The following is a 27,994-nucleotide window of genomic DNA, read 5'->3' on the forward strand; positions in this document are numbered from 1 at the left end:
GTCAGTTTGTCAGTGAAGGGCTGTCACCTCACTGACATGATACAGAGCTTACAGGTCAGGATGTCAGTGAAGGGCTGTCACCTCAATGAGATAAGACAGCACTTACAGGTCAGGATGTCAGTGAAGGGCTGTCACCTTCCTGAGATAAGACAGCACTTACAGGTCAGTTTGTCAGTGAAGGGCTGTCACCTCAATGAGATAAGACAGCACTTACAGGTCAGGATGTCAGTGAAGGGCTGTCACCTCACTGAGATAAGACAGCACTTACAGGTCAGGATGTCAGTGAAGGGCTGTCACCTTACTGACATAAGACAGCGCTCACAGGTCAGGATGTCAGTGAAGAGCTGTCACCTCACTGAGATGATATAGCGCTTACAGGTCAGGTTGTCAGTGAAGGGCTGTCACCTCAATGAGATGATACAGTGCTTACAGGTTAGGATGTCAGTGAAGGGCTGTCACCTTACTGAGATGATACAGTGCTTACAGGTCAGGATGTCAGTGAAGGGCTGTCACCTCACTGAGATGATACAGCGCTTACAGGTCAGGATGTCAGTGAAGGGCTGTCACCTCACTGAGATGATACAGCGCTTACAGGTCAGGATGTCAGTGAAGGGCTGTCACCTCACTGATATGATACAGTGCTTACAGGTCAGTTTGTCAGTGAAGGGCTGTCACCTCGCTGATATGATACAGTGCTTACAGGTCAGGATGTCAGTGAAGGGCTGTCACCTCACTGAGATGATACAGCGCTTACAGGTCAGGATGTCGGTGAAGGGCTGTCACCTCACTCAGATGATACAGTGCTTACAGGTCAGGTTGTCAGTGAAGGGCTGTCACCTCACTGATATGATACAGCACTTACAGGTCAGGTTGTCAGTGAAGGGCTGTCACCTCACTGAGATGATACAGCACTTACAGGTCAGTTTGTCAGTGAAGGGCTGTCACCTCACTGATATGATACAGTGCTTACAGGTCAGTTTGTCAGTGAAGGGCTGTCACCTCACTCAGATGATACAGTGCTTACAGGTCAGTTTGTCAGTGAAGGGCTGTCACCTCACTGAGATAAGACAACACTTACAGGTCAGGATGTCAGTGAAGGGCTGTCACCTCACTGAGATGATACAGCGCTTACAGGTCAGTTTGTCAGTGAAGGGCTGTCACCTCACTGAGATGATACAGTGCTTACAGGTCAGTTTGTCAGTGAAGGGCTGTCACCTCACTGAGATGATACAGTGCTTACAGGTCAGGATGTCAGTGAAGGGCTGTCACCTCACTGAGATGAGACAGCGCTTAGAGGTCAGGATGTCAGTGAAGGGCTGTCACCTCACTGAGATGATACAGTGCTTACAGGTCAGTTTGTCAGTGAAGGGCTGTCACCTCACTGAGATGATACAGTGCTTACAGGTCAGTTTGTCAGTGAAGGGCTGTCACCTCACTGAGATGATACAGTGCTTACAGGTCAGTTTGTCAGTGAAGGGCTGTCACCTTACTGAGATGATACAGTGCTTACAGGTCAGGATGTCAGTGAAGGGCTGTCACCTCACTGAGATGATACAGTGCTTACAGGTCAGTTTGTCAGTGAAGGGCTGTCACCTCACTGAGATGATACAGTGCTTACAGGTCAGTTTGTCAGTACAGGGCTGTCACCTCACTCAGATGATACAGTGCTTACAGGTCAGGATGTCAGTGAAGGGCTGTCACCTTACTGAGATGATACAGTGCTTACAGGTCAGGATGTCAGTGAAGGGCTGTCACCTCACTGAGATGATACAGTGCTTACAGGTCAGTTTGTCAGTGAAGGGCTGTCACCTCACTGAGATGATACAGTGCTTACAGGTCAGTTTGTCAGTGAAGGGCTGTCACCTCACTCAGATGATACAGTGCTTACAGGTCAGGATGTCAGTGAAGGGCTGTCACCTCACTCAGATGATACAGTGCTTACAGGTCAGGATGTCAGTGAAGGGCTGTCACCTCACTCAGATGATACAGTGCTTACAGGTCAGTTTGTCAGTGAAGGGCTGTCACCTCACTCAGATGATACAGGACTTACAGGTCAGGTTGTCAGTGAAGGGCTGTCACCTCACTGAGATGATACAGCACTTACAGGTCAGGTTGTCAGTGAAGGGCTGTCACCTCACTGAGATGATACAGCACTTACAGGTCAGGATGTCAGTGAAGGGCTGTCACCTCACTGACATAAGACAGCACTTACAGGTCAGTTTGTCAGTGAAGGGCTGTCACCTCACTGACATAAGACAGCACTTACAGGTCAGTTTGTCAGTGAAGGGCTGTCACCTCACTGACATAAGACAGCACTTACAGGTCAGTTTGTCAGTGAAGGGCTGTCACCTCACTGAGATAAGACAGCGCTTACAGGTCAGTTTGTCAGTGAAGGGCTGTCACCTCACTGAGATGATACAATGCTTACAGGTCAGGATGTCAGTGAAGGGCTGTCACCTCACTGAGATGATAAAGCACTTACAGGTCAGGATGTCAGTGAAGGGCTGTCACCTCACTGACATAAGACAGCACTTACAGGTCAGGTTGTCAGTGAAGGGCTGTCACCTCACTAAGATAAGACAACGCTTACAGGTCAGGATGTCAGTGAAGGGCTGTCACCTCACTGAGATAAGACAGCGCTTACAGGTCAGGATGTCAGTGAAGGGCTGTCACCTCACTGAGATAAGACAGCACTTACAGGTCAGGATTTCAGTGAAGGGCTGTCACCTCACTGATATGATACAGCGCTTACAGGTCAGGATGTCAGTGAAGGGCTGTCACCTCACTGAGATAAGACAGCACTTACAGGTCAGGATGTCAGTGAAGGGCTGTTTACCTCACTGAGATAAGACAGCACTTACAGGTCTGTTTGTCAGTGAAGGGCTGTCACCTCACTGAGATGATACAGCACTTACAGGTCAGTTTGTCAGTGAAGGGCTGTCACCTCACTGACATGATACAGAGCTTACAGGTCAGGATGTCAGTGAAGGGCTGTCACCTCAATGAGATAAGACAGCACTTACAGGTCAGGATGTCAGTGAAGGGCTGTCACCTTCCTGAGATAAGACAGCACTTACAGGTCAGTTTGTCAGTGAAGGGCTGTCACCTCAATGAGATAAGACAGCACTTACAGGTCAGGATGTCAGTGAAGGGCTGTCACCTCACTGAGATAAGACAGCACTTACAGGTCAGGATGTCAGTGAAGGGCTGTCACCTTACTGACATAAGACAGCGCTCACAGGTCAGGATGTCAGTGAAGAGCTGTCACCTCACTGAGATGATATAGCGCTTACAGGTCAGTTTGTCAGTGAAGGGCTGTCACCTCACTGACATAAGACAGCACTTACAGGTCAAGATGTCAGTGAAGGGCTGTCACCTCACTGACATAAGACAGCACTTACAGGTCAGGTTGTCAGTGAAGGGCTGTCACCTTACTGAGATAAGACAGCGCTTACAGGTCAGGTTGTCAGTGAAGGGCTGTCACCTCACTGAGATAATACAGAGCTTACAGGTCAGGTTGTCAGTGAAGGGCTGTCACCTCACTGATATGATACAGCACTTACAGGTCAGTTTGTCAGTGAAGGGCTGTCACCTCACTGAGATGATACAGCGCTTACAGGTCAGTTTGTCAGTGAAGGGCTGTCACCTCACTGACATGATATAGCGCTTACAGGTCAGGATGTCAGTGAAGGGCTGTCACCTCACTGAGATGATACAGTGCTTACAGGTCAGGTTGTCAGTGAAGGGCTGTCACCTCACTGAGATAAGACAGCACTTACAGGTCAGGATGTCAGTGAAGGGCTGTCACCTTACTGAGATAAGACAGCACTTACAGGTCAGTATGTCAGTGAAGGGCTGTCACCTTACTGAGATAAGATAGCACTAACAGGTCAGGATGTCAGTGAAGGGCTGTCACCTCACTAAGATAAGACAACGCTTACAGGTCAGTATGTCAGTGAAGGGCTGTCACCTCACTGAGATAAGACAGACCTTACAGGTCAGTATGTCAGTGAAGGGCTGTCACCTCACTGAGATAAGACAGACCTTACAGGTCAGTATGTCAGTCACTGTGCATTATCTGGTGGACATCTTTCTCCAGGGACTGCATCATGTTTGATCAGTAAAATCACTGACACGGATGACACGAACACAAAAGGCAGTACTTGCACATCAAACCTGTTCCATCACAGATCTCATTTCATTAATGTTCAGCAGTCAGGGCGTTAAAGCAGGTTGTCAAACAGAAAATGAAAATTTCACAATAACATTCAAAAGTAACAAAAGACTGATTATTCTAATGGACTGACAATATAACAAAAGACTGATTATTTTAATGGATTGACAATATGTGGTATGTCACTCAATAACCTTCACTAAATCCAAGAAAGATCCCTATTTGTTATAAACACACACACACACACACACACACACACACACAGACAACGAAAATTTCACTATGACATTCAAATGTAACAAAAGACTGATTGTTTTATTGGACTGACAATTGTGGTACACCACTCAATAACCTTCAATAAATCCAAGACAGATGCCTATTTGTTGTAAACACACCCACCCACCCACCAACACACACACACACACACACACACACACACACATATATATATATATACACACACACACACAATTTCTTGCTTTTGTTCAAATATAAAAATCATTTGGTGGTGGTGGTGGTAGTGTTCTTGTTGTCAAACAAGAATGGCTGCAAGTATCTTGAAAGTCACAACTTGGCAATAAAGAAAACTTTAGACAGTAATTCAGTAAACAGAGTATGCAGTAAACTGACAACTGACTCATCACAACAAAACAACTGTTCAGAATATGATCTGATGAACAAAGCAGAAATACTCTGCACTGTTCACTGAACTGGTGTACACATGTATGTATCTCATACATTACACACACACACACACACACACACACACACACACACATATATATATATATATATATATATATATATATATATATATATATATATATATATATATATATATATGTCATGATTTCAGCCAGCTACCAAATAATCCAATAAAAACAAGAATGAAAAAAAAGGGTGGTTTTTTTTCATTTCACAGTGTGCTGCTTCTCTGAAAAACACCACTGAACATCAAACCATAATTATAAAATTAATTCTTGTTACTGCTAACCTCATCTGGAAACCAGTTCAAGACCATGAGAAACATTAGTGTTTTATTGTTTGGTGTCCATTAGTCTCCCAGTACACATGACTCTCAGACCATGCAAAGTATTAAATGGGGTAGACCTCAAAGTACTAGCCATTTGCTAACCCAGGTCAAATGCCATGTAACCCAGAAACTGCACCACACTGGCTGAGGGCTACTTGCCACTATTTTGTTCATGCAGAGCCACCATATGTTATACAAGTTTTATGTAACATCACATTATCAAATATCAACCCCAGTTGGAACTGGAACTCAAGGGGCAAAGTCTTTAATTTAAAAAGGTAAAGTTCATCTTCAAACCACCGGTTAAGTATAAGCAATTGGAATCTGCTAAGGACTATTTTGAACAGAGCAAACTCTTCATTTGAACTGTTCATAACAGAGTGATTCAGGTTCTTGATAAAAAAAATATATAAAAAAATAATAATAATAAAATTAAAGTCCTTCTTCATGGCATCCATCATAATATCTTCTGAAATAAAACTTGAAAGCATGATATCGCTGTTAACGAGAAAGATAACAAGGCCTTCCAGTGCATGTTGATATTCCCAGGCTGAATTCTGCAAAGCTGAGGTCTGATGGGTGTAGTGTCCTAGGACTTGCCTTTCTGTCTGCACCATTTGCCACTTCAGCAGCATGGCCCTCAAGCCACCCATCCTGAATCCCATACACAGCCCTACATAAAAACACTAACTTTTGACTTGTTCTGTCCAAGTACCAAACATTCAATGAGTTTCCATCACTTTCGAGGTGATCAATTGGTTAGCTGTCCCTGGGATTTGCCAAAACCATTTAGCACAGCAAAGGGGGCATTTCACCCACTATCAAAATTAATTTTGGTCAACAGAAAATGTTGTCCACACCAGAACTGAAGTGTACAAAGTTAAATGCTAGCCAGCGGGACAAAGGGGAGGTTACCTACTTCCGGGAGGTTATCGGCCGTAGTTTCGTTTTCTCCGCATAGGCGGATAGTAGTTTGCACAGGACAGGAATGTCAGACCCCTGCCGGAGTCTGCACTAGTTGGGTCATGGTTCTTTCTCTGTCTCTGGACCTTGCAATTGGAATGAACTTCCTCTTTCGCTTCGTCAAGTCTCCACACTCAGCTCTTTCAAGTCTGGCCTTAAAACCCACCTCTTCCCAAAATAGCCTCCCTTCCCTGCCTCTTCCTTGTCTTTAGTTTCTCCAGTTTTAGAGTTATGCGTGCATGAGAATGACTGGTGCGAAAGTGCTTAGATTTGTCTATGCACAAGATTCAGCGCTATATAAGTACCATTATTATTATTATTTATTAAATGAGATTACACTTTTTGTTTCTGTGATGGTCCTGAATCTGAATCACAGCTAGAACTCTGGGACAGTTGTCTGATGTGCTTCCTCCCGGAACTGTACATACTGGTCAGTAATGGCAGACCTGTATGGAAATCATCTGAACAGAGGTAAGGACATACAAATCCATACAGCAAAACATTCAAAGTTATCGGAAGTGTTTACATTATACACTCCATGAAGCTAACTGCCAAAGCTTAAAAGCAAAAGCAATCATTCAACCCAGTATATGATTGTGTAAAGTCTAAGTAAATCCCACATTTCCCTTTATAAACAAAATGTTACAAAGAATGGACATGTACATAAAATCGTTAATTATTTCTGGAAGAAAATGTTCAACTGTTAAAATATTCTGAATAATATTTCATTGGAAATGGCAGGATCTAAATATGAATGATACTGATCCAGATTTGACAGAGCTCCAAGGCAGAAAAAATAAAGCACCTGAGACTTGTGAACAGCACAGATTTGTGTCACAAATTGTTCATGACATTCAAGTTTCATGTCACTTAGTTTTCTGTCAACAGTCTTCACTTTTCAAGGTATATCCCTGTTGTCTAGATAAAAATTTCCCACATGAAGAACCTTAATTACTTTCTACTGAACAACACTGTTCAGAGCACTTTTATTTGTGGATTACTTTGGTTACATTTAAACTGTACCTTACAAGGTGGTAAGTCAAATGGTTTGGTATACTTTAAAGCTGGTCATGCCAGACATAACAAAATAATGAACACTGTTTGACCAGTAATGCTTTCCTGGGGAATACCACAGAGGACCTTGTAAATTCTGTAAGGTGAAATACCAAGAGAACTGCACAGTAAAATGTACTAATTCTACTGCACATACTCTTTACTACTTTGTTGTGTCTACATGTATGTCACCTGTCAGTCAGTTATATGGTTTCTAATAAAGCTTCACACAAACGATTTGTATACTGTCTAAATGATACAATGGTGTTCTGCCTGTGAATACAGTTCCAGACGATGTGATTGTTCCACCACCACAGCTCGAGAGATCAAGGAGGGATCGAGGTATCTCCACAATGGCAGTTCATACAATGTGGAGACCAGAATCGCCCACTGTGTTCTGGCCAATGGCAGTTAACAGGAATGAGTAAGCAAACAGTCGAGATCATGAGACTTTTGTGAAATACGTGACTAGTCTGCCTACAATGGCGCTGCCGACTGGGCATGCAAGTTCACTTAGTGGTCGCCACACACAACAATCTAGGTATGCAAGGTCAGACATGCTGTTTTCACATCCGTTCTGTAAAACATACCTGAAGTGCGGCTAATGTATGAAGTGCGTAATCAGACTCTTCCGTGAAGACTAAATGGTTTCGGTTTCTTCGTGGCGTGTTCGCATTCAGGAAAGTACCAGTTGACAACATCACACGTCGCCGATTGCTTCCTGGTGCGTACTTTCGGTTTCGACACCTCACGAAATACCCTTCCGCAACTTAGTCCCCCTCTCTAAACCGGATCATTTTGCTAATCAGTTTTCTCATAAAAGCGATTAAGTATGTTTGTGACTTTTTCAACGTATCCTTTAAAATCTAAACACAATAGGAAATTCGATACGTTGACCTTTCCAACATGGACTAATATCGGTACACCATTTAAAAATGCCCCCCAGTGTAAGCTTATGATCTCAAGGCCTAACCAACATGGTGGGTTTATGTGTTTGTCAGGCATCTGCCCCTTTTTTCTTTTTCTTTTTTTTTCTTTTTGTCAGATGCGTAGCGTAAACAGATCACGATTTCACACTTCCAAGAAACTGAAACTGCTCACGACAGACTGCATTTTATGGGAAACAAACCGTGTCTGCAAACATTGTTGTGATCAAGTTTCATTTCAAAGTTGACTGTGGAGTGTAGCCAGCAGCGACCCCGCAACCATTGAGATGTTCGGAAGTTCGAGACGCCTGAAAACGTCACAGCTGAGTGAGGGAGACGGGGTGACCAAAGACATATGTATATATCTCAGTGGTGAAGACAGAAAATGAAATGAGAGACATCATTACAAAGTGAACAAAAAACGGATAATACGGAGACCCAGACTTTTGCACACAAACCAGGAAAAATCTGATTAACAGTTGGAGAAAAAAAAAAGCCAGCACAAGTTATTGCAGCCGCGGCCATATTACCAGTCTTGTCATTTGCTTTGGCACACAATAAATATTGTAAAATATTGTAACTTATGCATTTTGTCTACTTACTTAAGCAAGACAAGCAAACTAATTTTTTGGTTTAAGTATTCAGTTTTAATGGTGTAAATAATTAGCAGTTTGTGTTTGGTTCTGCACACAGTCCTGAGTCATTTTACCTGTTCCCCACAAAATCAATAGATATTTTCAAAACTAATGTGCCCGGAAACACATGTCCCTTTTTTTCCCTCCCCTATTGGCAGTCCTCCCTGCCCCCTCCCTGACCCTGACCACACAATCTGTATTTTCTTCTTTTTTTTCCATATAGACACACACATGTAAAACAATTCAAATGTGTGTGTGTGTGATTGTCTTGATTTTTATTCTTCAGACTTGTTGCTGTTGTTGACTAATGTTAAGGAAATGTATCCTGTTCAAGCATACACACATATTATGTGTGCACTCACACACTATTCTGGATCAGGGAAATTTACCTTGAAACAGTCAGCAATTTCAACACACACACACACACACACACTCACTCACACACACACACACACACACACACACAGAGGCTAACACATGCATCTATTCCCCTAAAATCCCATCTTCCTGCCTGCACACCAGTTTGAAACTGCAGCCACAACTGATAGAAACCTATAATTAACCACCCACTGGTCTGAGCGACTGGCTGAAAAATCAATATGTGACTAACTGGCTGCCACATCAACCGGTCCCTTCAAGTTTGTATGTGTCAATGCATTGTGACGCACTCCAAACCTAAACCTTGAATAAGACAAATACACATGCTAACAACATGTTTCTTGTGAGTGTTTTTATGTATGTTCGACTTACACAAAATGAAAGCATTAAGCGTCTTACCACAAATAAGATGCAACACAAGCTAGAGCAAGAAAATTCCATAGTATAAATGTAAGTACTCATGAAACACTAAAGATAGCAAATTACACAGACAAAGAAAAGAACACTTTCAAAGCAACGACAAAGAACGGCAAGAAAATGTGTGCGTCAAGATGGACCGGCATGTAACTAAAGAGACTTTTTTTTTTTAAATGTCCTTTCACCTTGGCAACAAAAAATGCTAAATACACAGCACAATTAAAAAAAACACACACAAATCAAAAATCTAACAAAATATTATGCACACATGTAAACCTTCATGCACAAATATGCCAGGTCCAACATTTGGTTTCAGTTCTAGCATACACCCACATTTTTCATGGAATCTTTTGAGTTAGTTCTAAAAATAGACCAAACACAAAATAGGACTGCTACATTTACAAAGCAACAAAAAAAAAAGTTGTGATGAGAAAGCAACTTAATCATATTTTTCACACAGTCACACACACACACACACACACAAACATATCAACCTTCAGCTTTTGGTTTCAGTTCAGCAATAATGTGTTTAAGACAGTCCTAAATATAGAGCATCAAACAGGAAATAGCTATTTCACAATAGGAGTAACAATGACTGATTGTTCTGATAACTAAAAAAAAAAGTATGCTGTGTCTCATTAAATAAACTTCAGTTAAATACCTGGTCAAGACAGATATATTTATTGCACACACACACACACACACACACACACACACACACACTTTTTAAAAGAGGTGTCAAAGTGTGTGGGGCTTTTCCACATGCACTAGTACTACATCTCCTTTGATTAAAAAGAAACAAAGTTTCTTCATTCACAAGTTTCTTCATTTTACTTCAGTAAACATGCCAAATTTATACAGACGGCACACGGATATGACACCAGAGATGATCCTTTTGCCGTTCTTGGAAATTCAAAGGAAGATGATTAAGGCATGTTGAACTTTGATGTGAACTTATAAAACATAATAATAAGGATTAATCTGGCAAAATTATTTTTTTAAACAACAACAGAAATTAACTTAGATTGTTACAACAGACAAAGAAATCATAGTCTAAAGCTAGCAGAAATAAACACTCCAAAATGTTACAGCAACCTAATACTACTGTAAAGAAATAGGATGGGGTGAGGGGAATAAAGAAAGGAGGAGGGTGTAGGTAGGGGTAGGGTAGTAGAATGGTAGGATCGCAGGCACAGGACAGGTGCACATTCCACTCTCTCCTCGTACCACAAGCAGGGTCTTACAGTAAGATGAATTGAGGTGTTAATTTTCCCTAACTAAAGCAGCACACCCTAACTTAGCAAGCGCTACACATAATAAAGTTGACTGAGTAGAATATTAAACATGCGCACTGCTAAGTCTGTGACATGGGTTACTTTTTTTTATTGACGTGTTATCGAACGTGAAGTTCGTAAGCCTTGTCACATACCTCATTTTACAGCCACACAGCCACGATCAGATGTCAAACTTCATTGTTGGCATTCACTGAACATTCAAAGTTTTAACAAATTATTCTAAAAACATACCTTACTCACAGAAATGCGAACTAGTTATTCAATGCAGAAAAGATCTAACGGTTTCATTTTGATCAGCCACATAAGATGACTTGGCAAAGGGGATACGGGGAAACGCGAAAAAGCTGACTGCACGTACATTCTTTTCTTTTTGTGTACTTTCGATTTTCATTCGCGCAAAATTGCAGGTAGCGAGTGAAAAATATCCGTCCGCTGGTGCCGCGTCATTGCAACCGCCGCAGCAAATAGTTCAAATTAATCCACTTACTTTAGACGTTTTTAGTGATTCGAAGGTAAAAATCAAAGTATGCATAAGATCTATATAAGAAGAGATATAAAAAGTTGGGACAAATAACTGTAGAAACAAGGTGATTCTGAATTTCAACAAAAATAAAACTTTCGGGTCGGGCGGAGGAGAGTGGGGCGTAAGAGGGTGCGGGGGATGGGGGTGGGTGGGAAAGGCACTGATCTAAAACTGTCAAACCGTAAAAATGCTCTACCGCGTCAACACAAAATTGTCACATCTACACACACAAAAATACAACAACAAAAAAACAAATACTAATTCAAACCCACAAAACACAGCCGGTTCATGATACAGTATCCCAAAGACAGGGGAATGGACTGGTAAGGCAGAAAAATGAGACAACAGTGAAGAAAGAGAAAAGGCAGAAACAAAGAGAGTGATAGAAAAAAAACAGCTTTTTTTTTGTGTGTGTGCATTTTTTCCGCATCAGTTCAGTTACTCAAGAAGGCGTCAATGCGTTCGGACAAATCCATATACGCCACACCACAGCCGGCCGCCGCTAACTTGAAGCAGATGCCCGGGGCTGACGAGCAGCGTAACCCAACACGCTTTGTCAGTCCTTGAGGAGAGAGAGAAAAAAAATGCCATAAACAAGTAACTGATGATGATAAATATGGCATAGAGACCTACCGAGGCTGTAAACTCCCAGGGTTGGATCAGTGACACTGATCTGCATGTCTAGGGCAGTCTACCGCAATGATCGACAGACTGCGATGGCCGACTCTCCAGCACAGACGGAAGGTAGCTAGGCTTGCCATGCTACGGAAAATAATGGACGAAGAGGCGATCGTCGACAAAAGCTGCATCATGCCAGCCCCACTCAGACAAAGAAGGAAACATTCCCGCCAGCTCAACCAGATCCGGTGTAAAACCCAATACAGGCAATATTCCTTCTTCCCCAGAACGATACGTGACTGGAACAACCTGCCTGAAACAGCTATAGCAGCAGACACCTTGGACACCTTTAAGTCTAGGGTGCCCCCCAATCAGTAGTTAATTAGATAATAGGTCCCCTACCCCCCCTGCTGTCTTAGATCAGCAAGGGACCGGCTAGCTCGGAAGGGCGAAAAGTGAAGTGATAGTAGCCTGCCGGAGAACCCACTTAGAGTAGGACTAAGTTTTCATCCTCACTAATAGGTCTGTCACTTTCTGCAGCTTGTTTTTCTTTCATCGCAACCCAACAACAATAACGGCGTAAAAATCAAATTGATGATTGTGGCGGTCAACGCAGTGAAAGTGAAAGGATATCCATGTAGGCTGTTGCACCGGAAATCAGAATAAGTTAAGCCGGGTCCATTTCAGAGCTGATTACTAGACGGGAAAACCCTCAAAACCCACTGCATGACGCAGGTGAGGAACCCCGGGAAAAGGTAGCCGTCTAGGACTCGGAAGATCATGGATGATACAAGCAGAAGACACAAGAGTCCAGTCTGTATGCCGGCTACAAGACCTGACTGAGAGAAACAAAGGAATCCGGGAAGGAAACCCTGCAAACCTCAAACATCTCAGTCTTCAAAACAATCATCATCAGTGATTTCACCCACTTGGTATATCTTGGAAGACATTGTCGGGAATAGCCTTAGGGCAGAACTGATGCCGGCAGAGGTGAAGTTACTCATAAAAAAAGCACAGCAAAAAACAGCAGAGGATATTATCATATATACAGACAGTTCAGTCACCAAAGACTAGTCCGGCCGATCAGACTGGAGATTCACTGCCAACTGAGAAAAAAGGGGGGGGGGGGGGGGGGGGGGGGGAATCAGGAAGAGAATGTCGCCGCATTCAAAGTGACAACCTTCAGCCTAACAAAGGAAGAAGAAGCTGTGACACGTGCCGTTGCAGTGGCTGTCATTTGTATTCGTCAGTGCCAGTGCGCCTGAAAATCAACTTGACATGCCATGACTCGGACTGAATCAACTTGATGAACCTCAGTCCTACAAAACCCAAACAAACAAACAAGCAAAAGAAAGTAGACTCGTGATTGAACACTGCAAGAGGCAATGCGCAACTTTCAGATAAAAATTAAATTTGTCGGAAAACGTAAGTGTAGTGCGGGCGCACACACACACACACCGTCACACACACACACACACACACACACACACACACACACACACACACACACACACCTTCAAAAGATCTGAGAACAGAGGTTGAATTTTTCAGACATGAGTTGGCAGCCAACGAACTACTGTCTCAGTGACAAAATTAATTCGTTCAGTTGTTTTTTTCCGCTCTGAAAAGCTAAATGTAAATCCACGTGAACGATCACGCGCGGAAGACAAAAATCATCACTGAGGTCAGAACTGTATATGCATCATTATGCACTGAGTGTCACAGGGCTCAACAACATCACCACAGTGTGGTTTGGCTGACAGGCCAAACTTGTCGCTGTCCATCTGTCTGTCTGCATTTCCATCAGACCCCGTGCTTGTTTTTTGTTTTGTTTTGTATTGTTTTGTGTTGTGTTGTTTTGTGTTGCGTTGCGTTGTGTTGTTTTGCGTTGCCGTGTGGTGTGTTCAGTGTTGTTTTCACTGAGTTGTGTTGTGTTTTTTTGTATTGTGTTGTGTTTAAAAACTGAATGATATACTAATGTGCATGTTCCGTTCAGTTCACTTTCTCAAGGATGTGTCACTGCGTTCAGAGAATTGCATGCACATACACCACAGAGAATTCCATGCACATCCACCACAGAGAATTCCATGCACATACACCACAGAGAATTCCATGCACATACACCACAGAGAATTCCATGCACATACACCACAGAGAATTCCATGCACATCCACCACAGAGAATTCCATGCACATACACCACAGAGAATTCCATGCACATCCACCACAGAGAATTCCATGCACATCCACCACAGAGAATTCCATGCACACTACACCATAGAGAATTCCATGCACATCCACCACAGAGAATTCCATGCACACTACACCATAGAGAATTCCATGCACACTACACCATAGAGAATTCCATGCACATACACCACAGAGAATTCCATGCACATCCACCACAGAGAATTCCATGCACATACACCACAGAGAATTCCATGCACACTACACCATAGAGAATTCCATGCACATACACCACAGAGAATTCCATGCACACTACACCACAGAGAATTCCATGCACATCCACCACAGAGAATTCCATGCACACTACACCATAGAGAATTCCATGCACATCCACCACAGAGAATTCCATGCACACTACACCATAGAGAATTCCATGCACACTACACCACAGAGAATTCCATGCACACTACACCATAGAGAATTCCATGCACACTACACCACAGAGAATTGCATGCACACTACACCATAGAGAATTCCATGCACATACACCACAGAGAATTCCATGCACACTACACCACAGAGAATTCCATGCACACTTACACCACAGAGAATTCCATGCACACTACACCATAGAGAATTCCATGCACATACACCACAGAGAATTGCATGCACACTACACCATAGAGAATTCCATGCACACTACACCATAGAGAATTCCATGCACATCCACCACAGAGAATTCCATGCACACTACACCATAGAGAATTCCATGCACATCCACCACAGAGAATTCCATGCACATACACCACAGAGAATTCCATGCACACTACACCATAGAGAATTCCATGCACATACACCACAGAGAATTCCATGCACACTACACCACAGAGAATTCCATGCACACTACACCACAGAGAATTCCATGCACACTACACCACAGAGAATTCCATGCACATACACCACAGAGAATTGCATGCACACTACACCATAGAGAATTCCATGCACACTACACCATAGAGAATTCCATGCACATCCACCACAGAGAATTGCATGCACACTACACCACAGAGAATTCCATGCACATCCACCACAGAGAATTCCATGCACATACACCACAGAGAATTCCATGCACATACACCACAGAGAATTCCATGCACATACACCACAGAGAATTCCATGCACACTACACCACAGAGAATTGCATGCACACTACACCACATATGCTCAGCAGACAGCCTAACGAGCAGCTCATGCTCAGTGAACGGCCAATCAACACTATCATGATGATCAATGTATGTTGATACACACCACTGAAGACACTCACTGTTCTTTACCAACACCTCAAGGTTCTCATCAACGCCTACGGCAAACGGGAATCCGCGGCAAGCTGAGCCTGGTGTTATAGTGTGTCAGGCACCTATGGTGGAAGCGTGGGATTTTCTCAGACACACTGCGCACTGATGGACCCCTCCTTCCTACCTCCCTACTCTTCTCCCCCCACCCCCCTTCCATGGCATCTATCCCCACCAACACCCCTCCCCATACCCTCTCTCCCTCCCCCCCCCCTTCCCTTGGCCAAGTACAGAGGGAGCAAGTTATCAAGAAATACTAAGTAAAGATGGTATCTCCTCTGACCATTCTCTTCCTATACACTCCCCTGCCCTTTTCCCTTCCACTCCCATCACCCTCAACCCCGTTCCCCCCTCCCCCCCAACCCCCCTCCTTACCCCCCATGTCCATCTCTGGCAGGATGGCATCTGCCTCAATGGTCACCACATGGTGTGGTGTGTTTATCATGAGCTGTTTAGAGCAGAATCAGGGCTGGACGATCTTTCCTCCTCCTTCCCTTCCTCTTTTCACCCCCCCCTCCCCTTCTCCTTGACAATGCTGGGTTCTGTGAGAAAAGTGCTGATGTGCAAATCCAGCACTGTTGGTCCCAGATTGGTCTGTTAACTTCAGCCAGTTGGAAACGTTCTGGGTCGGAAGATAGTTTGCATTCGGCGCCATCTTGTGAAGAGGATAAAATGAATAGGCAAGTGGGGTTTCTTTCTTTTCCTTCCTTGAAGCAGGCCAGGAGAGCCAGACGGTCAAGACAGTACCATGGGGGCTGTGAGTGTCAAACTAGCATCTATTTTTCGGACTTAGTTGAATGCTTGATTTATGGTATACTTGGATTCTGTGACTAACACACTGGCTCAGTGGGATTGTGTTCTGCTACATGATTATAAAGTGAACACTGAAACGTTGGGGGCTGTGAGTAATGCTTGTACTGGTAATTTGGTTTGTTTGCAATTTACTTTTTGGTTTTTGGAAACAGTTTGGAGTTTGTAGAATTGTGATGTTGTATCACAAGAACATTATGACACTTTGGGCAGATGTGGTATTGCACAGTTAATGTAACTGGAATGTGTTGATGCAGATACCATGACTTGTGAGAGAGCATAGCCAGCATGTGTATGGCTTAATTGTATTTGAGGCTAGTGACTGAGGGAAAAGTGGTTAAAATACACAATGTAGCCAGTACATGACAAAATGGAGTACTGGTTTAGGGTATTTGGGTATCCCCCCCCCCCTTTCCTGTTTCCTACAGGTTGATATTATGGTATGATGCTTGGACATCATGTTTGGGTTTACAGGTTGTGCATCTGGCTTACATAAATGATAATGTTCAGTAGCATATCAGTGGTGTGTCAATTGTTGACATACTGTGGGAACAATGTAAGCATTCAGTCACAAAGAAACACAGAGGTTATATGTGGGTTGCATCTGTGTAGAATGTTTTGGTTGCAACAGTTGGAGTTATTTTGAGGTATGACATACCTATTTTGTATGTTAGGTGGTGATGGTTATATTCAAGGTGAACAAATCTACAGGCTAACTGTATGTTCATGTTTTTCCATGTGTGTGTGCACATGAGTGATAATGCAACATGGGGAACATGTGTGACTTGGTAGATGTGATTACCATGTGCTGTAGTCATGTGTTATATGCCAGTGGGGTAACACATAGCTGTATGTGTTCAGTAAGATTTGAGACCACTGATAGGCAGTCCAATGTTGGTGCACACAGGTTGCTATATATTTACCAAATTACTTGGTAACTATATGATTCCCACGTAAAAAATTTTACCAATGAGATACTTTGCAGAGACAAAGTACAGATTTGTTCAGTCTTAATGGAAACAGCTATTACTGTATGGTGATTTAACTGGAGTTAAACACTGAGAGTTTGTAATTGTCTTGCCACATACTTGGTGCGACAGCTATTATTCTATGGTGGTTTGACAGGAGTTAAACACTGGGAGTCAGTATTTGTTAATCATATATTTGGTGCACATTAACTTATGTGCCACTGATTGTTGATGGTAAGCTATATGAAGCTTGTTTTACATTTTTACATAGATCTCTTTGAGAAGAGAGTGTACGGCTAGACATTGAGTGTCAGAATGGAGAAAGGTTATTTGTGGAATTGTTTACCTGTCCAGACAACATAATGATGTTTCTGTTACATCAGTGCAATTATGTTTAGCATATGTTTTGGTATTGATTTAACCTGGGTTTTAATATTGTGTGTTCCAGGTGTGCTGTTAAGTTAGAGAAATAAACATCTCAATTCATCTTTCTAAAAGACCCTGCTGTGGTACGAGGAGAGAGTGGATTGTGCACCTATCCTCTGCCTGTTATCCTACTCTACCTCTTCACCTTCTACACCTACCCGTACAACCACTACACCCCTATCCCCACCACTACTCTACCCCTTTTAACACTGGCTTCCCCAGAAGCCGCCCTCTCCATCAACCCCGTGGCTCTCGTGGGCAGTCAGAACGACCGCAGTCTGGACCGCATGGTGGCTCTGCAGGAGGGAGTCAGCTGCGCTGCTCAGCTGGGCTGCGTGGCTTTCTTCGAAATCTCTGTTCGCGAGTGCTGCGATTCCGTGCACACCATCTTCGAGGACCTGTACACGTGTCATAAACGGTCCAAGAAGTTCCGTGCCATCTACCCGCGACGGTCCGTCTCCGAGTACAAGTTCCCCTCTCATTCCCCTCCTCCTTCCACGGGACTTGGCGAGGAGGAGGCAGGGGGAGAGAGGGGGTGGGGGGGGGGGGGGGGAATTTTCTGTTCTTAAACTTTTGGCATGCTTTTCTTACTTCTATGTCAGATATATATCATTATCTAAACTAGTGTTATCACAAGCCACTTTGTTCAAACCGTTTTTCATCCCATTAGCAATGGTATTTTAAATTTCATCATCTATACCAACTTTATTTCCAGTAAGTTCATGTTGGTGGGTAATCCATCTTTTAATGGACAGGGATTGTGTGTTTTGATGCGTTTCCATTGTTTTTAGCTGTTTCCATTTTTTCCCGGCCACATTAATGTATCTGGATCATATGCTAGATTTTTGTTTAGCGAGTCAGTTTTGATTTATACATTCTCCTTTATCTCTTAATCATTTTGTGATGCAGTTTTCTCTTATAAAGTATTTCTGATGTAGATTTTTGTTAAATGGGAACCTGTTCAAAGCATTGAAAATTGATTTCAATTCTTTGTGTTGTAAAACACATTCTTTGTCAAACCATTTTTTATTAAGTCGCTTTATATTCCTAGACTTTTTAATTCTGCATGTAAAACATTTTTTTTGCTGCGTCTTGCAATATTTGTGTAAATTCATCTATGACTGTATTAATCATAGAATCTGTACTGGTACTGTCAGAAAGTCGAGTATTGAAAATGTCATTAATATAGTTTAATCTTTTTTTCATTTCCGGTGATGCTAGGATTATGCCAAGTTTCATTTTGGAATTTTCATCCCAAGAAAAAGCAATATCCTTAAAGGGGTTATTAACATGACCAATACCTTCTTCCACAGAAACATGTGATTTATTTTGTAACCTATGGCCAGTTTCTTTGTGGATAGGATGATTGATCTTCAATGACAAGGGGCAGTGATCTGAATAGGGAGTACGATCATGCACTTTCATTTCAATAACATCTTGTAAAATGTTTTGAGAACAGAGAAAGTAATCAACCACACTACTTCCCTTTGGTGTAAGGCCCACATATCAACCTCGTAAATATCTGAGTGTTCTGCCATTGATAATGCATATGTTGGTGTCTATACAGATAGAACTAAGTTTTCTCCCATTCTTGTGGACAGTGTGATCCATTGAGCACCTATATGTGACAGGGTGGAAACACATAATCATCAGGTTGTGAATACATATTGTTATCTCCATCCATTTGGATGAAGTCAGGTAATATACCGCTCCTGGCATTACAGTTTCCACAAAAGGTTACATTTCCTTGAGCTGATGAACTGACGAGGTCAGATTCTACTCTGTCCCATATACTGTTTGTGTAATTTTTACCAAATGACGAGTGCGATGTTGGTATGTATAGACAGCCAATGTTAGTGTTTCTATCGTCGGCATGTAATGCCACTGGAACTGGGATGTCCCAACTTAACACCTCTTTCAGTACAGATTGAATACTTGTGCTGCTGGCCTTTGTTCAGAAGAGCGGGTTTCTTCTTCTTTGATTTGATGCCCTGGGTAAAACCGTTGACCATTATCAGCATTTTTGTTGGTTTTGTTTTTTGTTTTGTTTTGTTTCACTTTAGTTGTCTGTTCAGTTCACAATGCATTATGTTGCATTGGAAACGTCAAGAATGTTATATTCACAATCACATTTATAAGTATAATTGTTAAAAGAGATAAAATGTTCATGGGCACATTTCACCAGTCTATCCGGCTACAATAAAGTCTCCTTTCCATATCAACTCACAATAGAGGTGTTTTGCTGATACATTTCTCTGTTAATGTTTTGTTTTCACACAATGAACAAAAAGATAAATTTCACCTTCTAAACTCTGACAGGTATCTTGCATGATTGATTTATTTTTAACCTGATGTCAGTACAACTAATGATAATAATAATTGTAATGAAACAATAAACAGATAATTAAAATTGTCATCACTGCAAAGGGAAACCATTCCATGAGACAGCGACAGACAGCTAGAGAAACAGAGAGCCAGAGAAACAGATAATGAATGTATAAAATACTTTCTTCCTCCCCTGTCTATCCCACCCAACAACGTCCCATTCCATCTCCCTTCCCATCCACCCCCACCCCACCCCACCCCCAATAAAAGGAAAAAATAAACACACACCCAAAAAACCCCTTAATAATCATCAATCTGTTTTTCCAGGCACTGAAACACAATATAACGTATGTAGGTCGAGTCTCATGCATGCAGATCAATTTGCTGGACTCCGTCCTCTATCCATCCTTACCTCCATGGAGCTATGAAGGTGTGTGCATTTTGTCAGGGACAACGCTTTTGTTACCTTGGGTTCTTTTACGATCACTTAGTGCATGCTGCACACAGGACCTCTCTATGTCATCTCATCCAAAAGACTAGCAACCAGACCACCAACCAAGTTTTAGAGGAGGGGAGTAGGAATCCCAGTCTGCATATAGGATTCAAACCAATGGACACTTGCTTCCAAGTCAGGTGCATTATCACTAGGCCACCACTCTACTGGTGATTGTAATTTGCATGCGAGTTGGAGATCTATACAAGGCTAACTGCCAATAGTCTGTACAGGTGTGACCCAGAATGTGTGCATTCTGGACACAAACACTTCATTCTTGCACTCAGACATGCATGACATCTCTCTCAGAAAATGAATTCCACAAGACAGCCAAGAACACACACACAAAAAAAACAACCCCACCAGACTGATAGCAGAAAGAACTAAACTGTATTAGCACATACAATGAATAAAATTATAGAAAGCAAGCTTCATTGTAACTGGTTATGCAAACATGTTATGTCCATGAAAGCAATTAACATTTACGCACGCAGGATGCTTATTAAAAATCTCTTGTCTAGGACACAGAAGGAAAAATCACTTTTTTTAATCTATATTTTTTTCCCTCAAAATATGATGACTTTTCTAGGACACACTTTGCACATTATAATAATATAATCAGTATTGGTAAAAACTGACAAAGTAAAACAATATCACATCATGAGAGTAAACCATTACTAATCTATAACACACTTTTTTGTTCGTGGGCTGTAAGTCCCAAGTTCACTTATATACTTGAGTGGTTTTTACACCCACCAGATTGGCAGTCATATTCCATTTTTTGAGGGGGTGCATGCCAGATATGTTCTTATTTCCATAACCCATCAAAAGCTGACATGGATTACAGGGATCTTTAACGTGCATATTTGATCTTCTGTGTGTGCATACACATGAGGGGTGTCCAGGCACTAGCAGGTCTGCACATCTGTAGACCTCCGAGATAAAAAAAAATCTCCACCATTTATCCACCGTACAACATCACCGGGATTCAAATTCTAGACCCACAATTTAACCACTTTAACAACTCTGCTGTTGCGCCCATTACACACATTTCTGAATCTTGCACACTGTGGAGTAGTGTATGAGAGAAAAGACTCCAGTCTGGCAGCCCTGAAAACAGTGTGGACAGCTGAAAATGAATAACTGGATTCGTACTTCAGTCGGTTCTGTTTGCAACCCAAACTTCTGTGCTCCAGCTGACTGTCAAACGCCCTACGAATCACTGCCAAGTATTACGCACACAGTGATAGCTGAGAAATGTATGAGTGTGCACATGCCAACCATGGACATATAACAAACAGCAAACAAAAAATAATGAATTATATATATATATATATATATATAAAAGGTAAAGAAGGCAAAATCATGTATAAAAGACATTTTCTGATTCTGATTTCATGACCAAACGTAGGTACATCATTCAATGTTACTCCAGTCAAGATAAACATGTACTGTTTCACTGATTACATAATTCCTTATTTGCACAATGAAGATGCGCAACATTCCAATGAAAAAACAAATCAAAACAAACACACACACACACACTGACAAAATATAGGAAAATATCACAGGCAGAGACACACACACACACACACTGACAAAATATAGGAAAATATCACAGGCAGAGACACACACACACACACTGACAAAATATAGGAAAATATCACAGGCAGAGACCAAGTGCAACCAAGCCCAAATGGTGATAATAAAACGGTCAGCAGAGATAAACAAGCAAGGGGGAAGCATACCCCACAAATCACTGGTGTGTATTTCATGTTTATCGCCATGACAACACACAGGTTAAACACCATATAGTAAAATCCTGTGGACATTGCCGAAATACTTGGTCCACCAATATATCAAGTGTTGAAAATAAAATAAAAAGTCACCGGAGATAAACATGCAAATATCTGGAAAAAAATTCAGTCAGACATATTCACACTGGGAGATTCATAGATCTGTGTGAAGAGAATGATAACTGGTCAATACTCTGTGTAGTTCTGCCCCTGTCAATGTTATAGCACAACAGATTTAGAATGACACAAAAGAGGAACAATCAAAATAATAGTTTCAGCTTCAAGGATGTCAAGGCATGCAAACTGACCCCTACATGCCAAACCACAACACGCTGTTGTTTAAAAAGCACAAAACAAAAAGCAGTTATCTAAACTAAGCATAAACAACTTGCTGGTCAGGCCTTGAGAGGCTTTAAAAATAATAATACAAAAGTTGTTTGTTTTTTTCTCCAAAATCAAGATGAATATTCATTTCTACATATTATTCACACTGATCACATACATGTGTCCAAGATGTACTTGAACAGTGTACAGTTATGCAGCAGTGAAATTAGAATCTAGATGAACAGTTTAATGAAGGCATTATTCTATGTATTATGGGCACAATGAATCATAATGTGTACAACATGAAAATTAAAAATAGCAACACATCTCCATCAAGTTCAGTTAAGCTAGCAATGAAACAAGCTGAAAAAAAACAAAACAAAAAAACCCCAAAGAAATCATCACACCAACAGACAAAATACCTCTGGATAACAAAATATCCATCTACACAAAACTGAAACCAAAGACTATGAAGAAAAGTTTTTTAAAAGTCACAAGGGAATAAACAGACAAATTCACAACAGATGATGAAAGTCATGGGCAGAATCCAACTTGGTCCTTAGAATACTCCTGACACATCAGGGGAGCATAGCCCCACAAATTATTGGTGTGCATTTCATGTTAATCACCCAGACAACCCACAGGTCAAACATCACACAGTAAAATCCCGTGGAGGCTGCCGAAGTACTTGGCTCATCAATATATCAAATGGTGGAAATAAAAATTTTTTAAAGTCTGCAGAGATAAACAAGTAATTCTTTAGAAGAAATTCAGCCAGACAGATTAACAGCGGGAAGAGCCACAGATCTGTGGGAAGAGAATGATCACTGTGGTCATTACTCTGTGTAGTTCTGCCCTTGTCAATGTTATGGCACAACAAATCTACTTGACACAAAACAGGAACGTCATAATAGCTTCAGTTTCAGCTTCAAGGTGGTGTCAAAGCATGCAGATTTATCCATACGTACTACACCACATCTAGCAGCTGTTTGAAAAAACACAGAACAAAAAGCAGATGCCTGAACTAAGCATAAACAACTTGCTGGTCTGGCCTTGAGAGCCTATAATAATCCCCAATCCCACAAATTTTTTTTTTTTTTTCAAAATCAAGATGAGTGTTCATTTCTACACATTATTGACACTGATCACATGTATGTGTTCAAGATTAACTTGAACAGTGCCCAGCTATACTGTAGTGAAATTAGAATCTAGCTGAACAGTTCAATGAAAACACGTGCGTATGTATCATGGCACAATGCATCACAATGTGTACAATATAAAAAATTAACAATAACAATACATCTCCATCAAGTACAGTTAAGCCAACATGGAAACAAATGAAAAAACAAACAAACCCAAACAAATCATCCCACCTAAAGATAACAAAATATCCTTTTATACAATACTGAAACCCAAGTCTACGAAGAAAAGATTTTCAAAAGTATACAACACAGTACAAGATAATAAACAGACAAATCTACAACTGATGCTGAAAGTTCAGGGCAGCATGACAACCCACAATTTGAATATCACACAGTAAAATCCCGTGGAGTTAGTCATGGTACTTGATCCATCAATACACCAAACAATCAATCACTATCATCACTGCTGTCCAACAACCTCCCGTGGAGTTAGTCATGGTACTTGATCCATCAATCCACCAAACAATCAATCACTATCATCACTGCTGTCTAACAACCCAGCCAACCACACATATCAATGCTGAAAACCCTTGTCAATATTGATCCTGAAGCAACTCTGGGAAAACCCAAACAAGAAAAACGCCAACTGGAAAAGAAAAAAAACCCAAAAAACACCCCCCAAAAACTGTCAAGGCATGAAAGCTGAGTGATGAACAGTGCACACGCTGGGAATGGATCACTGCAGCATCTGCCTTCTGAGGGCCAACTGGGCGCGACACAGCATCCAGGCGGCCGTGGCGTGACGACCCTGCAGACTGTCGGGGAATGTCAAGAGGTCGCTGACTGTCAGCAGGCCAGACCTAACCTCCACTGGCTCCGTGTGGTACAGGGGCATTTCCAGGTTGGTCGTCAGCATGTCGCGCAGTCTGCACAGCACATTGACACACACGTCACATTGACACACGTCACATTGACACACGCATGTCACATTGACAGGTGTGTTCTATTGACACGTCAGACTGACACACATCACATCGATACACATCTTATACTGACACATGTCACACAATCAGCACATCACATTGACACACATGCAACACAGCATGTTGCGCTGACACACACATCACACAACTGGCACACCACACTGACACGCATGTGACACAGCATGTCACATTGACATGCAAGTCACAAAATTACAAAATCAGCATATCACACTGACAAGCATGTAAACTAGCATGTCACATGGACAAACACGTCACACAATCAGCACATCACACTGACACGCATGTATCACAGCATTCTCACAGATACACATGTCACGCAATCAGCACATCACACTGACATGCATTTAACACAGCAAATCACGTTGACACACACGTCACGCCATCTCTATGCCACACAGTATGCACATCACACTGACATACAATCAGAATGTCAATCCAAACTTTCGAGCTTGGATAATCACTTCTTTCTTTCCAATTTCTTTCCATAGAAATATATTTCTTAAACTTATTTTCTTCCAATTTCCAACATCACTGACAGCTACATGAAGTGTCTGGATTGTGATTTTTGTGAAACACAGACTGAGAGTTTCAGTTTCAGTTTCAGTAGCTCAAGGAGGCGTCACTGCATTCGGACAAATCCATATACGCTACACCACATCTGCCAAGCAGATGCCTGACCAGCAGCATAACCCAACGCACTTAGTCAGGCCTTGAGGAAAAAAAAAAGACAGACTGAGAACACCATGACAATGAAAGTGCAGTCTCTCTGTCAGGTACTGCCTTCATCTCTACACCCCATCTCGCTCTCTACAATCAGCATCAGGTCCACTATGTTTACGTGTTCCCCAATTCAAACAATCCATAACTGGCTACCACTCTTTCTCTGTCTCAAGACCACACATTTGGAACAATCTTTTTCTGTGGCTTTGTCAAACCCCTGCCCTCTTCTCTTTCAAGTCTGGCCTTAAAACCTACATCTTTAAAAAATAGCTCCTCACTTCCCTCACTCTTTCTGTCCATAATTTCTAAAACCTATCTATATGTATTTGTATTTTTTGTCTTTCAATCCTTTGGTTCAGAGTTATGCAAGCATGTGAAAGTTGCAAGTGAAAATGATTTTATTTGTCTCTGCACAGTGATATATAATTTATTTATTTATTTATACACTTAAGTCTTGACAAGCATGACAAACTGCTCTCTTTAGATTCAAACAGCCCCCAGTTGCTGTCTTTGAAGTAGGTATATCACATCACACTCAGCCCCACCTTAAACATTTTGTTCTTTTCTTTGAGCATCCTTGCAAAGTCTTCTTTATATATATATAAAAAACTGCAAGCAGGCAAAAAAAAAAGGGGGTGGCGCTGTAGTGTAGCGACGTGCTCTCCCTGGGAAGAGCAGCCTGAATTTCCCACAGAGAAATCTGTTGTGATAAAAAGAAATATAAATACATACATACATACATATATATATAAAAGACTTGCCAACCACACTTGATTTCTACCACACCAAACACTGCAGTTATGCCATGGCATCATTCTTCAAAATGTTTTACAAATCAAATCTTTACATGTACTGGTAATCAGTATTCTACATTTCAGACAACCTGTTTAAAAAAACAACCACAAAAACAAAACAAACAAGAGGCAAAGCCTTCAAGACTCACTTGTGCTTGACGCTTTATCCAGTAAAGGAATCATGATGAGAAAAAAAAAAGATTAAAAAAATTATTGAAAAGTAGTCTGTATTAAATATGATATATAAGATAAGCTTGGGAGAGAAAGAAAAAAAGGCATGCGAGCAGGATCAAACCAGGCATGTTCAGTTCTGAAGCAAGCAGACTAATCACCAAGGCTGTGGCACATCTGACGTCAAATGACTAAATTTAAAACTTAAAGCAATGTTGACGTTTTCTTCTTCATGCGATAAACAGATGTGATTTAGTGGACGTAATAGCGCTGTTTATATCATGTTTTTTGTGTGTTTTATTATATCTTGATTATTCTTTTATTTTGGCGGTAAAGGAGACGTTGCCATCCTTTCAAGCACATCGCAACACATGGCAAATCTCTAGATCTTCACAAACCAGTCTACAACGGGCTGAAAGAAACGGTCGATTCATTTTTTCTTTTATGTTCATTCCAGTTAATTCAGTGTCCACTTTAGAATATTTATATGCAGTAAACACACTGATGGTATAGTTAGTATCACTGTAAGTGTTCTGTCCAGAATTTGTGTTTACTTCCTTTTAATTGTGAACAAGAAACACAAGGCCATGTTGTCTTCAAAAGCAACCTACCTTCTGGTCAGCCAAACTCAGTGGAAAGCGGTTTTTAGAATTTTCAGATTTCAGAACACATCTCAACAAAATAAACCATTAATGATTCAAAATACAGCTTAATTCAGAAGACTTACAACCTGTTATTGGTATGACTGTGAAGATTTTTGTTCATACTATGTTTTAGCCAATTTTGGTACTGGCAGACAAGGTATTTCCAGAGAAAACGGCAATGCTAAAGATGACCACGGACACAAAAACACACAGAACAGAACAGCGGGTTAAAACATTGACTCACTTTGTTCACACAAGTGAGTCAAAAACCCCCAACACATTTGTCTGAACTGTGATGGATGCTTGGAAGAGGAAGGGGGTGACCAGTCAGCAGACCATCAGTTTTAGTCAAATTAAAAAAACAACAACAGGCTCACAGGCAGAGAGGAGACCAACCAGATCCTGTGATGGAAAAAATCAAAACAAAACAACAAAAACTAAAACTTTCTTCTAGGTTTGTGGACTGCAGCTCCTACATTCACTCAGATGCACATGAGGGCTGTCACACACATGACCATTTTTACCCCACTATGTAGGCAGCCAAACTCCACTTTCAGGGGTGTACATTCTGAATATTTCTTGTTTCCATAACCCACCGAACACTGACATGGATTATGCGATCTTTAAATGAGCACATTTGATCTTTCTCATGCATATACACACTGAAGGGGGTTCAAGCACTTAGCAGATCTGCAAATCTGTTGGCTGGATAGATTTGGGGAAAAAAAACTATCCTTAACCCATTAGGTATGCTGTCGATGGGATCTGAAACCAGGAGCCTCAAACTGAAAGTCTAAGGCATTTAACTACCTTGCTGTTTCACA

General features: G+C 41.6%; 1 protein-coding gene, 1 long non-coding RNA gene and 1 pseudogene across 3 annotated transcripts in view; 1 reads left to right on the forward strand and 2 right to left on the reverse strand.

Moving 5' to 3' along the window:
• Positions 1–11,131, reverse strand: part of LOC143297710 (E3 ubiquitin-protein ligase rnf213-alpha-like) — a 110,852-nt gene extending 99,721 nt beyond the window's left edge. The window contains exon 1 of the mRNA XM_076610132.1: positions 11,009–11,131. Coding sequence (XP_076466247.1) covers positions 11,009–11,013 — 5 coding nt within the window. The 5' untranslated portion in view covers positions 11,014–11,131. The remainder of the gene's footprint in view (positions 1–11,008) is intronic.
• Positions 11,132–16,183: 5,052 nt separating this feature from the next.
• On the forward strand, positions 16,184–19,403 carry LOC143297711 (uncharacterized). Its single transcript, XR_013057299.1, has 3 exons — positions 16,184–16,310; positions 17,780–18,275; positions 19,389–19,403. It is a non-coding gene; the product is annotated as an uncharacterized LOC143297711 (long non-coding RNA).
• Positions 19,404–20,943: 1,540 nt separating this feature from the next.
• LOC143297712 (E3 ubiquitin-protein ligase rnf213-alpha-like) overlaps positions 20,944–27,994 on the reverse strand; it is a 222,519-nt pseudogene continuing 215,468 nt past the window's right edge. Inside the window, exon 97 of the transcript XR_013057300.1 lies at positions 20,944–24,763. The product of XR_013057300.1 is annotated as an E3 ubiquitin-protein ligase rnf213-alpha-like (transcript). The remainder of the gene's footprint in view (positions 24,764–27,994) is intronic.

The sequence above is a fragment of the Babylonia areolata genome, chromosome 23, assembly GCF_041734735.1.
Source record: "Babylonia areolata isolate BAREFJ2019XMU chromosome 23, ASM4173473v1, whole genome shotgun sequence".
Taxonomy (NCBI): domain Eukaryota; kingdom Metazoa; phylum Mollusca; class Gastropoda; order Neogastropoda; family Buccinidae; genus Babylonia; species Babylonia areolata.